General features: G+C 47.0%; 1 protein-coding gene across 1 annotated transcript in view; it reads left to right on the top strand.

Moving 5' to 3' along the window:
- Nucleotides 1-11,672, top strand: part of CABP4 (calcium binding protein 4) — a 76,987-nt gene extending 65,315 nt beyond the window's left edge. Inside the window, exon 6 of the mRNA XM_069232921.1 lies at nucleotides 9,896-11,672. Within this exon, the coding sequence (XP_069089022.1) occupies nucleotides 9,896-9,924 (29 nt within the window). The 3' untranslated portion in view covers nucleotides 9,925-11,672. The remainder of the gene's footprint in view (nucleotides 1-9,895) is intronic.
- The last annotated feature ends 3,428 nt before the right edge of the window (nucleotides 11,673-15,100 follow it).

Genomic DNA, 15,100 nt, shown 5'->3' with positions numbered 1-15,100 from the left:
TTGAGAAGGTGGACACCAGGGTCCGGTTCTCTGAAGGACAGGGTTCCAGGGTCCGGATTGATTCACAGAGAGTTGCAATGGTGGTTGGATGCAGACCACCTGAGGATAGGGGTTTCTTTATCGCCTCTGAGACCCGTGGTGGTGACGACGGATGCCAGCCTCTCCGGTTGGGGGGCATGGATGGGGTCGGCTCAGATTCAGGGGTTTTGGTCCCCTCGGGAGGCGAGTCGGTCGTCGAATTGGCGCGAATTGCGGGCAGTATTCCTGGCTCTGGTCCATTTTCAGGATTCCCTGAGGGGTTCGGCGGTTCTGGTTCGCACAGACAACTTAGTGGCCAAGGCTTATGTCAATCGGCAAGGAGGGACCAGGTCAAGGGCTCTGTTCAATCTAGTCAAGGAGATTTTTGTGTGGGCTCAGGAGTGGGTTCCTTCTCTCAGGGCTACGTACATTTGGGGGGTGGTGAATGTTCGGGCGGATCTGCTGAGCAGAGTGATTCCTTCCTCTCAACTTTTCTCTCTCCGGAAGTCTCTGTTTCAGCATCTGGTTCGGCTTTGGGGTCTTCCAGTACTGGATGTGTTTGCGTCAGTAGGGAATGCGAAAGTGGATTGCTTCTGCTCCCGGTTTCGTTGTCCCCAAGCATGGGAGGTGGACGGGATGTCATGTCCTTGGCCGCAGGGCCTTTTGTATGCGTTCCCTCCTTTTCAACTACTCAGGGCATTTCTGTTACGTGTGAGGGATCTGGGGTCCAGGGTTGTCCTAATTGCGCCACTTTGGCCGAGGGCGAATTGGTTCCCCTTGTTGAGGCTGATGGCGGACGGGAGGATGTGGCCTCTGCCTCTTTGTCCGTCTCCCCTGGAGTTTCCCTGCCTCCCATTGGGGTCATTGAGAAGGTTACACTTGACGGCCTGGAAGTTGAACGACGGGGATTGACAGGTCTGGGGGTGCCGGTAGCTTTGAGTTCTACATTGCTGGCTTCGAGGAGACGTTCCACTTTGCTTTCTTATGGTAGACAGTGGAAGGTGTTTTCGTCATGGTGCTTAAGTCGTGAGTTAGATCCTACCTGCGCTTCTATCTTTGAGGTGATGCAGTTCCTGCAGGACGGTGCTCATTTAGGGTTGTCAGTGGCATCTCTTCGGGTGCAGTGGGCGGCTATTCAGGCATTCAGAGGACCATGGCGTAATCTTCAGGATGAAGGGCGCTTGATGCGAGATTTTTTCAAGGGCTTGTTAATTTATTTCCTCGCCCGGTACGTTCTTTTCCTTCATGAGATCTGTCCTTGGTTTTGGATGTATTGACGGAGCCCCCTTTTGAACCTTTGGGGGACTGTGATTTGCGCCATCTATCTTTGAAGACATTCTTTTTGGTAGCCATTACTTCGGCTCGTCGGTTGGGGGAATTGGGGGCATTGGCTTGTTCCTTTCCTTTTTGTAAGATTTTTCACGATCGGGTGGTTCTGGTTCCGGTACCTTCCTTTGTTCCAAAAGTCAATTCTTCGTTCCATTCCCGGCAGGAGGTCATCCTTCCTTCATTTTGTCCGAATCCCTCCTCAAGGGAGGAGGTCCGTTTGCATTCGTTGGATGTGCGCAGGGTTTTGTTGGAGTATCTGTGGGTGGTGGCTCCTTTTCGTAAAGGGGATTCACTGTTTGTTAATTTTGGTCCGGCTTGCAAAGGTGAGAAACCTTCCACGGCTTCCTTGAGTCGGTGGGTTCGATCTTTAATTCTGTTGGCCTATTCCTTGAAAGAGGTGGTTCCTCCTCAAGGGATTCAGGGGAGATCTACCAGAGGCATGGCGGCTACGGTGGCGGAGCTTCAGGGGACTTCCGTGGTGGAAATTTGCAGGGCCGCCACTTGGGCTTCTCCTTCGACGTTTGTGCGTCATTATAGGCTGTCGGACTTGGGTAGTTTGGAGTCGGTGTTAGGTCACCGGGTCTTATCCTCTATGAGATAATGTTTGGGATGTTCTTGGTGCAGGATATTAAATAAAGGTCTTGCAACTCGATGTCCGTCTCCTGTGTGTTTTCTTGCTATGTCTCATTGGTTAAAAGGAAGGCGAGGGAGGGACGGGAGGTAATGCTTCCATTTTCTTACGATAATGGCATTACTCCTAGTCCTACTCCCTCGCCTTCCTTTTCCGTTCCCTCCCACCCTCCCGGTACGGACTGTCCGAGTTGCAGCTTGGGCTTGGTTTTTGTACAGGAGGGGATAAGGGTGGGGGGGGTTTTTGAAAGGGGAAGGGAGGGTCTAGAGGGGAGGCGGGAGGCCTCATTGGTTAAAAGGAAGGCGAGGGAGTAGGACTAGGAGTAATGCCATTATCGTAAGAAAATGGAAGCATAAATCACTAGAGAATTAGCGTTAACATTTCATGAAATGAAGAAGTGAAACACGTTGACTGTCACGCAGGGCCCTTGCCTTAAGGATGCAGTCACACCTGTCACTGCTTGCCTTGCAGACGGGTTTGTATTTACCACTTTGGCTTTCAGGACATGACCTGCTGTTTTCGTGGCTTGCCTCATGGTGCCTGAGACGCTGCCTATCTGTGCTGTGTGCTCAATGATCACAGCCTAAAGAGGAATAGGGTCCTGTTTACCTCTTTCTGCCTTTGCTTAGGACAATCATCTCTTGGGTTTTTGTTGGGTTTATTTCTACATTACCATCTAAGGGATTTTTTGGGCCTCGGGGATGACGCTCTTTGCCCCCCACCTGCGTTCACGCCAACTATACATTTATTATAACACTTTGGCTAATTATGCAAATTATGTTCTCATCTCTTGTAGTAAATGTTAAATTTTCGGCGGGGCAGGAAACAACCTCAGCTCTAGATGACCGTGTGCGGGCGCCAGCCTGTGATATCAGAAGGAACTTCATCAAGCATTGGCAAAGGCAATCCTACGTCCTTCGCGCCTGGCACACTCGCTGCAGCACTGAAAATCAAAGCGCTGCTTCCAGGACTTTAACATCTAATAATGTGCATAAGAGGGATGGGCCGGGGGGCGGGAGAACATGGACCTCAGTTCACCAAACTGCCAGGGATACCGGAAGTGACATCACGTACCCTTTGAACCTCACACACATGCTTACACATACACACACCTTCACAGTTAGACACATTCTCACATAAACACACTCTCACCTGCTCGCACACTACATACTTTTAAAAAGTAATTTTTACTTACCTCAGCCTCCAGGGCAGGTCCCACTCCAACTAATTGTACTCATTTTGTATCACATTAATGGTGAATACAATTTTTCACTATTAGTGTAATAAGAAATTGACAGAAAACAAAAATAGTGGAGCCTCAACCGACCCTAAGCATGAGCTCCCCCTGTGTTCTTGGCACTGATTTCGCCACCTCTGAGGTCAGGGGTCGCAAAGGCTGTGCCAGGGGTCGCAAGGGGCAAGGCAGGTGGAGGTGGGATGTTGGGGTGGGTCGCAACTGCGACCCCTGGTCACCCCTAAATGATGTCCATGCAGAGATGGACAGAGAGGTAAAGAAGGGGGAAGGAATGGTGATGACATATGAAGAGAAGTGAGGTGAGGTGGGCAGAGGCAAACGGCACAGCCATGCACACAAATCCCTCCACAACACCGGCCCAACCTACCTCAACGAAAGAGTGAACTTCCACACTCCCACACGCAACCTCCTATCAGCCGACTTCGCCCTAGCCACAGTCCCCCGCATCCAACGCACCACCACAGGAGGCAGGTCCTTCTCCTACCTCGCCCCCAAAACCTGGAACTCCCTCCCCACCAAGCTTCGCAAAACCAAAGACCTCCTGCTCTTCAGAAAGAACCTCAAGACATGGGTGTTTGATCAGTGACCCTCTCTGCCCCCCCCCCCTTGATTTCACCCCTCCTCCCAGCGCCTTGAGACGCACAAGTGTCCCGGTCCCCTGGAGGGTGAGGGACCCGGACGCCTGCCTACTTTGTCCGTGTCTGAAAATGCTTCTGTACTTGTAGGAAACATAGGGCGGGGACTGTTCCTGATAATTCCAAACTCTCTCCTAGGCCTTCTTATGTGATAGAAGAACTAAGCCCTCAGCATACAGGGGGGAAGTGATCTTTGTACCCTCGTTATTAGACCTGGGACAGGTGACTTCATCAGGGCAGTGCACAGGTCGCTCCTGCGTGGATTAGAGAGAGTGGAGCTCTGGCAGCCTGGGATCCATTTATTGGGACAGTACCAGCACTTCTCCGCAGTGCTGGGATACCTGTAATGGGGCAGTACTGGCACTTCTCCGTAGTGCTGGGATACCTGTAATGGGGCAGTACCGGCACTTCTCCGCAGTGCTGGGATACCTGTAATGGGACAGTACGGCACTTCTCCGCAGTGCTGCGATACCTGTAATGGGGCAGTACTGGCACTTCTCCGTAGTGCTGGGATACGTGTAGTGGGGCAGTACCAGCACTTCTCCGCAGTGCTGGGATACGTGTAGTGGGGCAGTACCGGCACTTCTCCGCAGTGCTGATGTACATTTATTGGGACAGTACGGCACCTCTCCGTAGTGCTGGGATACATTTAATGCAGTGGTTCCCAAACTTTTTCGATCCCCGGCTCCTTTGACCTATTGGCCGTGTTGGCCACGGCTCCCCATTATGTTACTTTTTTTTGGCGGGTGGGGGAACGTAATCCCAGCCTGTACCTGTACCTACACTATTTACAGTTTGACTTCTTAATTCTCTCGTTCAGGTTCCTGAAAACCATTTATTTTAAACTATTTCTTTTCTTTTGTCATAGGGATATTATTAATGGTACTCTGGCGCCCTCCGCTGGTCACAATAATTAATGCAGGGGGTTTTGTTTCCAAAACCACGGTGAAAAGCTACCGATTAAAAGCACCTCCGAGTGGTTTCCAGACTGTGTGCGGCGCCCCTGGCTAATTTTGACGGCGCACCAAGGAGCCGCGGAGCACAGTTTGGGAACCACTGATTTAATGGGACAGTACGGCACCTCTCCGCAGTGCTGGGATACATTTAATGGGACAGTAGCAGCACTCCTTTACTGTGCTGCTGCACTTGGTACTTCTCCGCAGTGCTGGGATACCTGTAATGGGACAGTACTGGCAATTCTCTGCAGTGCTGGGATACCTGTAATGGGGCAGTACTGGCACTTCTCTGCAGTGCTGGGATACATGTAAAGGGACAGTAGTGGTACTTCTCTGCAGTGCTGGTGTGCCTGTAATGGGACAGTACTGGTACTTCTCTGCAGTGCTGGGATACCTGTAATGGGACAGTACTGGTACTTCTCTGCAGTGCTGGGATACCTGTAATGGGGCAGTACTGGCACTTCTCTGCAGTGCTGGTGTGCCTGTAATGGGACAGTACTGGTACTTCTCTGCAGTGCTGGGATACCTGTAATGGGACAGTACCGGCACTTCTCTGCAGTGCTGGGATACATGTAAAAGGACAGTACTGGTACTTCTCTGCAGTGCTGGGATACCTGTAATGGGACAGTAGTGGTACTCCTCTGCAGTGCTGGGATACCTGTAATGGGACAGTAGTGGCACTTCTCTGCAGTGCTGGGATACGTGTAATGGGACAGTAGCGGTACTTCTCTGCAGTGCTGGTGGGCCTGTAATGGGGCAGTAGTGGCACTTCTCTGCAGTGCTGGGATACGTGTAATGGGACAGTACTGGTACTTCTCTGCAGTGCTGGGATACATGTAAAAGGACAGTACTGGTACTTCTCTGCAGTGCTGGGATACCTGTAATGGGACAGTACTGGTACTTCTCTGCAGTGCTGGTGTGCCTGTAATGGGACAGTAGTGGCACTTCTCTGCAGTGCTGGGATACCTGTAATGGGACAGTACTGGTACTTCTCTGCAGTGCTGGTGTGCCTGTAATGGGACAGTACTGGTACTTCTCTGCAGTGCTGGGATACCTGTAATGGGACAGTACCTGCACTTCTCCGCAGTGCTGGGATACCTGTAATGGGACAGTACTGGTACTTCTCTGCAGTGCTGGTGTGCCTGTAATGGGACAGTAGTGGTACTTCTCCGCAGTGCTGAGATACCTGTAATGGGACAGTACTGGTACTTCTCTGCAGTGCTGGGATACCTGTAATGGGACAGTAGTGGTACTTCTCTGCAGTGCTGGGATACCTGTAATGGGACAGTACTGATACTTCTCTGCAGTGCTGGTGTGCCTGTAATGGGACAGTACAGCACTTCTCTATAGTGCTGATATACATTTAATGGGTATATAAGGGGGGTTTTCTGAAGTCCATCTTGAGTGATCTCAGTATCAAATGTGAGCCAAATGTAGGTATGTTTCAAAAAAGTACAACAGATAAAGCAACAATATTTATATATACAACCCACAAGCTCTTCACCTCTAAGCTATCTGCTCTAAGAGGTATCTAAGTGCAATACATATCCTTGTCATTGTATAAGGTTTTACCTGTAAATCATTCAGATTATAAGATCTATTAACCCAATTAACTGATTATTAAAACCTATGTAGCTTTTCTTCTATTCGCAAACCATTACGCATCTCAATCTTAAATCAGTCTTAAATTTTGATCTCCTCTTCGTTCATTCCTATTAAAAATTAATAGACTAACTGCTCGAAGGCTGCTCTGCTTGATGATGCTGTAAAAATTGAAGAGTAATGCATCATTCATATCTAACCTTACCTGGCTTGGATATACGTGAAAGCCCATATTTCTCGTAGAATCATAGTCCTTGCAATATTGTCTATTTTTCTTGTCTTCAGGGACAAACCAGGACATATATAACATATTCTGACAGGCATTTTATAAAATTTGACAGTATTCTTGGAAAAGTACAAAATATATTTCTGCCATTTGAGCAATCAGTTCCTAGTAACCTGGGTATGAAAGTGAACATTCTTGCAGAAGACATCTCATAAGAAATCTGTAGTGTGTGTCCCAAGTCAGATCATGTAATCCACTGAGGACATCCGAAGAATCTTGTATATTGGAAGCCAATTTATTAGTTTAGGAGAATAAAAATGATTGACAGTTTTAGCTAGAAGTTCACTAAAGCAGCCTCAATTAGATAATGTAGGTCGTCCTAAGGGATAGAGGTCTGTGGGTTTTCAGCAAAAAATAGAGGCCCTCATTACAACTTCTGCGGACGGAAATGCCCGTCTGCCGAAGTCGTGCGGTCAGTAAACCACCAGTGCGGTGACCTGACCACGAGGGCTATTAAGAGTTTCCCGCTGGGACGGCAGGTGGAAACAGATTTTCCACCCACTGACCCATCAGGAAGCAGACCCCAACATTGACGCCGGCTCATAATACAGCTAGTGGCAATGTTGTGTTGCGTCGGGTGCAGCATCACCTGTTGAGCCTTTCACTGTATGCTAAGCAGACAGTGAAAAGTGTGACAGGGCTGCCCATGAGGGCTCCTGCACTGGCCATGCCATGGGGCCCCCGGCACCTTGTCTCTGCCAGCCATTGCACGGCAGTGCAACTGCCATGTAAAAGCTGGCGGAGAGGGGACTTGTAATCCCCAGGTCAGCACGGCTTGCAGCGCTGCCCTGGCGTGTATATATATATATATATATATATATATATATATATATATATATATACGGCTTTCTGTTGCTCTTTTTATTTCATTTTTAAACCTCTCAGCTTCTCCATTGCTCCATTGACCCCCCAACTATAGCAGTAAATTTATATATATATATATTTAGGGGGTCAAGCCAGCAATGGAGGAGCTGAGTGGTTAAATAACTAAATAAAAAGAGCAGCAGAAAGCCGGATGGTCATGTGTTGGGAAGGAGAGGGCAGGGAAATTCAGAGGAGAAAAGCAACACGGTGGGCATGGGGTGCAGAGATTTGAGAGGTACTGTGAAGTGTCTGTCGGATTTCTCCTCGAATTGCTACATGCCCACACTGACACACCCAATCTCTCCCCTCTGTGTTTGAAGGTCTTAAAACATGTTGATTAGTTTGAGAAATATTGTGTTTTAAGCTAACCCCTATCTATGGGCACTCTTCTCTCTTTCCACTACCGCTTACGCCCCCCCCCCCCATGTTACTTCTCATATAAGGTGGTTTGACAAGATGTTCCAGTGTCATTGTTGGGAAATCTGAAGGCACCCCCCCCCCCCCCTCCAGTCATATTGACCAAGCCACGCCACTGGTGTATTGGTTAATGTTGTGCCAGTGTATTTTAAATTTGTGTTTAATGGGTGCTCGAGGTATAATGGAATTAAAAATAATATGAAAGCACACTGCATTGTGCCTGTGCTGGAAACAAGTTGCACACAATGCTGATTGTGCAGGTCCCTTACTGAAGTCAGTAAACCACAGGGGCCCTTTTATCTGGCTTGCGGTGCTTGATCATGGCAGTTTTATGAGGTCGAGCATAGCAGCACACAAGCGCAACCTTTCCGACGTGTTGGTATGTATCTGGGCTTTTAACCACGCCCACTGCATGCCCATCACTACCACTCGCTCGTGGGCTTGCCCTTCAAAAATGCTTTGATGACATTGGTAAATGGTTTACGTTTGTCCCTCCTTGGGGAGGTTTTGTTACTGCCTTGGGGACCGACCCTGTGACGTGGCCAATTGCACTTTTGCCGATACGTTTGACTGCAAGCGAACTTCTTTTTCTTTTTGTGTCTCTCCTTCGCGCTGATGCCGTGGCGCTGTGAATCGGCTCGCTTATGTGAAACTGTTTTACTTAAAATTTTCAATTTATGTGGCAAGAAAAGTCGGATTAGGAGATCACAATGCTAATAGCTCTAACTCGAGCAAACACGAGACCCATTGCATTGCAAATGGTTGTTGTTCCCTTATCAGCATCTCTGAGTCAGGGAACTCCAAACTGCTGCAAGGAGACCTGAATTCTTCTTACCGCAAACAAAGAAAGCCACTGTACCCTCCATTTTACTGTTTAGACATTGCATTTCTAAAGTGCAAAATGCTTTAATCTTGATACAGGATATATATACAACATGCGATTTGGGAACACACAAAGGAGATGTTGTGCTGCTGGAAAAAATGCGGTTTTCATTAGTCCACTGTCTGGTAATGTAGTCAGGAATATTTTAGAGATGCATTAAGTCATGCAAACAGAGCAATATCAACATTTTGAATTAAAAAAGGATGAATTAGGCATGGATGTTAGTATAATGCCATGCCCTCTATACTCGAAAACAGAGTCTGATATTGATTTTCGAGCATTAACACCCAGACCAAGGATTATAAATGTTTTGCTTGAATTAAGTTTGATGAACTTGCATAAAAACAATCAGTGGGCGAATTGTCTGGAGTCTGTTGTGTCCTTTTAAAGGAGCTTTGAATGCCCTGGAGCGATGGAGGCGGGGATTTCAGTGAGGAAGTAGCAGAAGAGGGAGATAACTGGAAAACACATGCCCTCTCGTGGAGTGCTTAATGTAAAGGAAAAACGTTCTTTAGAAAGTGAGCAGTGGGGGCTACAATTCAGCCTATCAAAAGGATGGTAAAGAGGCTATGCTCCACAAAAGAGACAAAGATGCTGGACAGCCTAAAGCAAGTAAAGCCAGCACATAGAATGCATCGAAATGTGAATTACAAAACACAAAGCCAATGGTAAGCAGTGGGAGGAATGCATTCCTTGTTCAGCTTTCAGCATGTCCACAAAATGTCTTTGCAACTGGACAGCTGCCCTGTATGGTAGGCTTCGACCTAAAAATGTGCTCAGTGAAAAACAAAACATGCCAGTACAGAGGCTGGTGCCATCTAGTGGTTTTTAGCTGCCATGAATTAACAGGGCAGGCTTGCTTCAATGCCTATGAATAGATTTTTAGCATAAGTGTGAGGCCCTGAGTAGCATGGACTTCTGAATAAGAGCCCTCTGCACCCCTTACTTATGTGCCTGTGAAATGCGGCTGTATAGTGCCTTCATTTCTCCTTTTTCACCTATTCTCTCTTCTTTTTCAGAGTTTGTGATGATGCTGTCCTCCAGATGATGCAGACAGGGCCCCAGGATCTCCTCCTGTCACACCAGCTTGTCTCAGTCACTCTCTGGTGGCCCAGAATGGCTTGTGAGACAGCCTGTGCTACCTGTCACTGCATGTGATGAACTTCTCAAGACTGAGGCTGGACATCTCCGCTGAGGATATCACACCTGAGTGATGGAGCAGAGCTACCTGGAAAAAATGATGCCATCCAAACACCACTAACGTTGCCCAAACAATGACACTCAGTGGAGAGACTTCACACAGATGGTAGTGAGATGTGAAATGTGCATTTCAGTTCCCTTCAATTTCCCAGTAACGCAGCAAGGATTCCGTGGGCCCTGGTGCAACGAAGGAAAATTGCCCTTTTGACTGCTGTTGTGGTAGTAAAATACAACAATTATCAGGTCTCCGTGGGCCCCGGTGCCACTGTACCTGCTGCACCAGTGGTAGCTACACCTCTGCCCTTTTCCTGATCGCTTTCAATCTCCAAACACCCCTGACTGTTGGAAGACAGTGGGGCAATCAGGGGCGTAGCTACCAACGGTGCAGCAGGTGCAGTGCCACCAGGGCCCAGAGGTCTATGAGGCCATTTCTTGCTCTTCTGCAATACCATTTGTGGAACTAAATGACACTAGGCCTTTGGCACTGTCAAAATGATTGTACGCATGCTGGTGTGTCAGTCGCAGCCACTGACACAAGGTGTTCAAAGCAGGCAATGTGAAACTTAAATAGTGGGATACACAGGCTAGGGGATGACCGGGGCCACTGCAATTATGCGATTCTGCGGCTGTGGTGATTTCCGCATAATTATGTATTTGCTGCATTTGCCACATAATCCATCGTTTGCTGCATAATTTTCAGATTTTACAGAATTATTTTTCTAGCTCAAACTGATCAAAAGTTACTAAAAACAGAGCGACAAGGCCCTTTTCAAAAGTCATCTGGTCAGTTTCTGATGACTTATTGCTGGATTGAAGTGTTAAACTGTGACTAATGAGGCAGAAACTTTGCACAGACAGTATTGATGTGGTATACAGCCACAACATGTGCCACATTACACCACATATTTGCTGTTTATTGCCGTATAATTTAGTCAACTGTACTGCTTAATTTGATAGTCCCCTGTTACATAAATCCCATGGCCCTGGGTATGACTGACTTACCAACAATGCTTGACTTTGTGTGAGTCAAAGCTCTCTGTGTAAATTTAAAGAAGACCAGAGAGTGAATATAGTTGTGTGCACGTGTCACGCCTGCATGAGATGGAGGTTTGCCTTCCTTGCATGATTCGTTGTCATGCAAACAAGCAAACCATAGGGTACTTCTGCTCTGTTTGTAACATATTTGTTTCTGTCCTGGGGAGTAGGTTGTGACCAGAGCTATACAGCATTCAAACTGTGCCCTTTAATGGCTATACTGGTGTCTATGATCCAGAGTTTGTTACAGTCAGTAGGTTCAAATTTATAATGAATGCAAGAAAAGAACCATAAAGCGCTTAAATACCCAGGTGAAAGGTAGGCCACACAGCGCTAAGTACAAACACGAAAAGTGCATTCGCTTTTGATTATGGCCAGTTGTTGAAATTTTAAAAAAATTTTAAACTTTTGGCTATATTTCAAACAACTATAGAATTACAAACAATTGTATTGATTTCAATTGCTGTGGAAGGGGGCATTTCTTGAAACTATGGTGAAATGAAACTTTGTTATAACAACTCTGTCATGAATTTATTGTCATTAAAGAACTACCACTCATGACCCAGCCAATGGGCTCTTTCTTGGCGTCAAGGATACACACTTCTGACTCCAGAGGAGCATAGCTGCCAAGTTTCTAAGGTCCATGCGTGGTGTGCCGCTCCAGTCCAGGTTTTTTCCTTCAAATTCAGGACTTGTAGTCCTGTTTTATAATTATTTACTTGTAATGCTTCACATTACTATACAACACTATTTTAAAGCCAGACTTATTGGCATTGCCAATGCTTGTTCTCTCTCCTTGCCCATGTTTTCCATCTGTTGCCACCTGCCTTTGAGTCGTCAGTGTGGTGGACTACATTAATAAGCACTGTAACATAACTAATTAGAGAAAGAGGGCACGAGTATGTATATGGAGAAGGCACATTCGTGGACGTCATTTAAGGCTAACCAGGGGTTACAGCTGCGACCCTCAGCTTGCCCCTTGCAACCCCTGGTGCTGCATTTGCGACCCTTGGCCTCAGAGGTGGCAAAAAAAGTGCCAGGGCCACAGGGGCAGCTCGTTCCTATGGGCATCAGTTGGGGCTCCAATGTCCTTGTTGTTTGCAATGATTTAATTACACTAATAGTGAATATTCATATGCATTATTATTATTATCCAAAAATGAGCCAAATTAGCTAGAATGTGACCTTCCCTGGCAGCTGAGGCAAGTAACAAATGCTTTTGCATGTTATGTGCATGTGTGCAGGTGAGGGCACATTTATGGGAAGAGTGTGTGTATGTGTAAGCATGTGTGTGTGAGTGACCAAAAAGGTCAAACAGCGTGTGATGTCACTTCCGCTACACCTCGCCTTTTGGTGAATTCACGTTGTGGGCACACTGCAATGTTAAGGGCGGCAACTGAACGCTATTTGAGGCCAGATTAGGGGCAGCAGGTACTATCCGGTACTGAGTACCTGCACTTGTTACATTGGAAAAGGAGAGTATCTGCACTTCTCAATACTTGTGCAATACTTTGAATGGGAGAATACCCGCATTTCTCAGCACTTGTGAAATACTTTGAATAGGAGAGTACTAGCACGTCTCAGCACTTGTGAAATACTTTGAATGGGAGAGTACTGGCACTTCTCAGCACTTGTGCAACACTTTAAATAGGAGAGTACCGGCACTTCTCAGCACTTGTGCAATACTTTGAATAGGAGAGTACTGGCACTTCTTGGCACTTGTGCAACACTTTGAATAGGAGAGTACCGGCACTTCTGCAAAACTTTGAATAGAAGAGTACAGGCACTTCTCAGCACTTGTGCAATACTTTGAATGGGAGAGTACCGGCATTTCTCAGCACTTGTGCAATACTTTGAATAGGAGAGTACCGGCACTTCTCAGCACTTGCGCAATACTTTGAATGGGAGAGTACTGGCACCAGCACTTCTCAGCACTTGTGCAATACTTTGAATGGGAGAGTACTGGCACTTCTCAGCACTTGTGCAACACTTTGAATAGGAGAGTGCCGGCATTTCTCAGCACTTGTACAATACTTTGAATAGGAGAGTACCGGCACTTCTCAGCACTTGTGCAATACTTTGAATGGGAGAGTACTGGCACCGGCACTTCTCAGCACTTGTGCAATACTTTGAATGGGAGAGTACCAGCACTTCTCAGCACTCGTGCAATACTTTGAATGGGAGAGTACTGACACCGGCACTTCTCAGCACTTGTGCAATACTTTGAATGGGAGAGTACTGGCACTTCTCAGCACTTGTGCAACACCTTGAATAGGAGAGTACCGGCACTTCTGCAATACTTTGAATAGGAGAGTACAGGCACTTCTCAGCACTTGTGCAATACTTTGAATAGGAGAGTACTGGCACTTCTCAGCACTTGTGCAACACTTTGAATAGGAGAGTACCAGCATTTCTCAGCACTTGTGCAATACTTTGAATAGGAGAGTACCGGCACTTCTCAGCACTTATGCAATACTTTGAATGGGAGAGTGCCAGCACTTGTCCAATACTTTGAATGGGAGAGTACCGGCACTTCTCAGCACTTATGCAATACTTTGAATGGGAGAGTACCGGCACTTCTCAGCACTTATGCAATACTTTGAATGGGAGAGTGCCAGCACTTGTGCAATACTTTGAATGGGAGAGTACCGGCATTTCTCCGCACTTGTGCAATACTTTGAATGGGAGAGTACCGGCACCGGCACTTATCAGCACTTGTGCAATACTTTGAATGGGAGAGTACCAGCACTTCTCAGCACTTATGGAATACTTTGAATGGGAGAGTACCAGCACTTCTCAGCACTTGTGCAATACTTTGAATGGGAGAGTACCGGCACCAGCACTTCTCAGCCCTTGTGCAATACTTTGAATGGGAGAGTACTGGCACTTCTCAGCACTTGTGCAACACTTTGAATAGGAGAGTACCGCACTTCTCAGCACTTGTGCAATACTTTGAATGGGAGAGTACTGGCACTTTTCAGCACTTGTGCAATACTTTGAATGGGAGAGTACCGGCATTTCTCTGGCACAAACAGGCACTATAGACAGCGAGTACAAAGCACTGGGTAGAAGCAAAAAGAAGGCCCATGTAGTAAGTATTTACTCAGGGGAGGCTCATCCATAGAGGTGATGTAGGCGGTTGCCTAGGGTACAGTTCGGAACTCTCGAAGTCTTACCTGCTTGTATTTTCGTTTTTAGGGTTTAGCTTAAAAGGGAAATAAAATGTTGCTTTCTAACAGTAGTTTTTCCTGCCTCCGAAGAAATATTCTGTCATTTCTATGAATCATGAGGCAGACAGATCTCCCAGGTTGGCAGGCGTGAGTAGCTGCCATAAACTGGGTTTCTAATTTGCATTCTGGTACATTAAAAACTGATTTTATAATAAGGAAACCAAAACTGCAGGTACCAGAGTGACAGTGAAAGCAGGTGTGGGTGAGCTGTTCATTTTCCACAAGGGGGCAGTGTGAGAAGCCAATCCTGCTGATGGCATTCAGTTCATATTTTATTTCGTTGCACCCTGGGATTTGTAGTCGCGATGCCCATCATAAAATCTTGACTACAAGTCCCAGACTGCAACTGTAACCATGACTACATGAGTTATTGACACGTGGATTTGGGAAACTTGAGAACTAAATCAACAGTACTCATTTTATCACGTTCATCACAGTGGAATCACTTGTTTGTACGCGGAGTTTATAACACCGATTTTTTTAGCGCTATACATAAAATTGCTGCTATTATTTCCCGAATTTATTGCCAGTCGGTCGACGCTCGGCAGATGAACGTCTGACCGGCCCAGGTCCGTGCGGATCACAGATGTCAGCATATAGCGTCATGTTGGAAGTTCGGCTAACTTTGTACTCACCCGCGCGCTTAGAAGCGGCTCTGGCCGCAGTCTGCGCGCTATAGGAGTAAACTAAGCCGGGCTGGCATCTGTGGAGCTCAGATGGGGCAGAGAGGGTGCGATGCTTCCGCCTGGCCCAGGGCGG

This window comes from Pleurodeles waltl, chromosome 4_2 (assembly GCF_031143425.1).
Source record: "Pleurodeles waltl isolate 20211129_DDA chromosome 4_2, aPleWal1.hap1.20221129, whole genome shotgun sequence".
NCBI classification, from domain to species: Eukaryota; Metazoa; Chordata; class Amphibia; order Caudata; family Salamandridae; genus Pleurodeles; species Pleurodeles waltl.
Note: the sequence above shows the minus strand (reverse complement) of the source record. Positions and strands in the feature narration are given on the sequence as shown.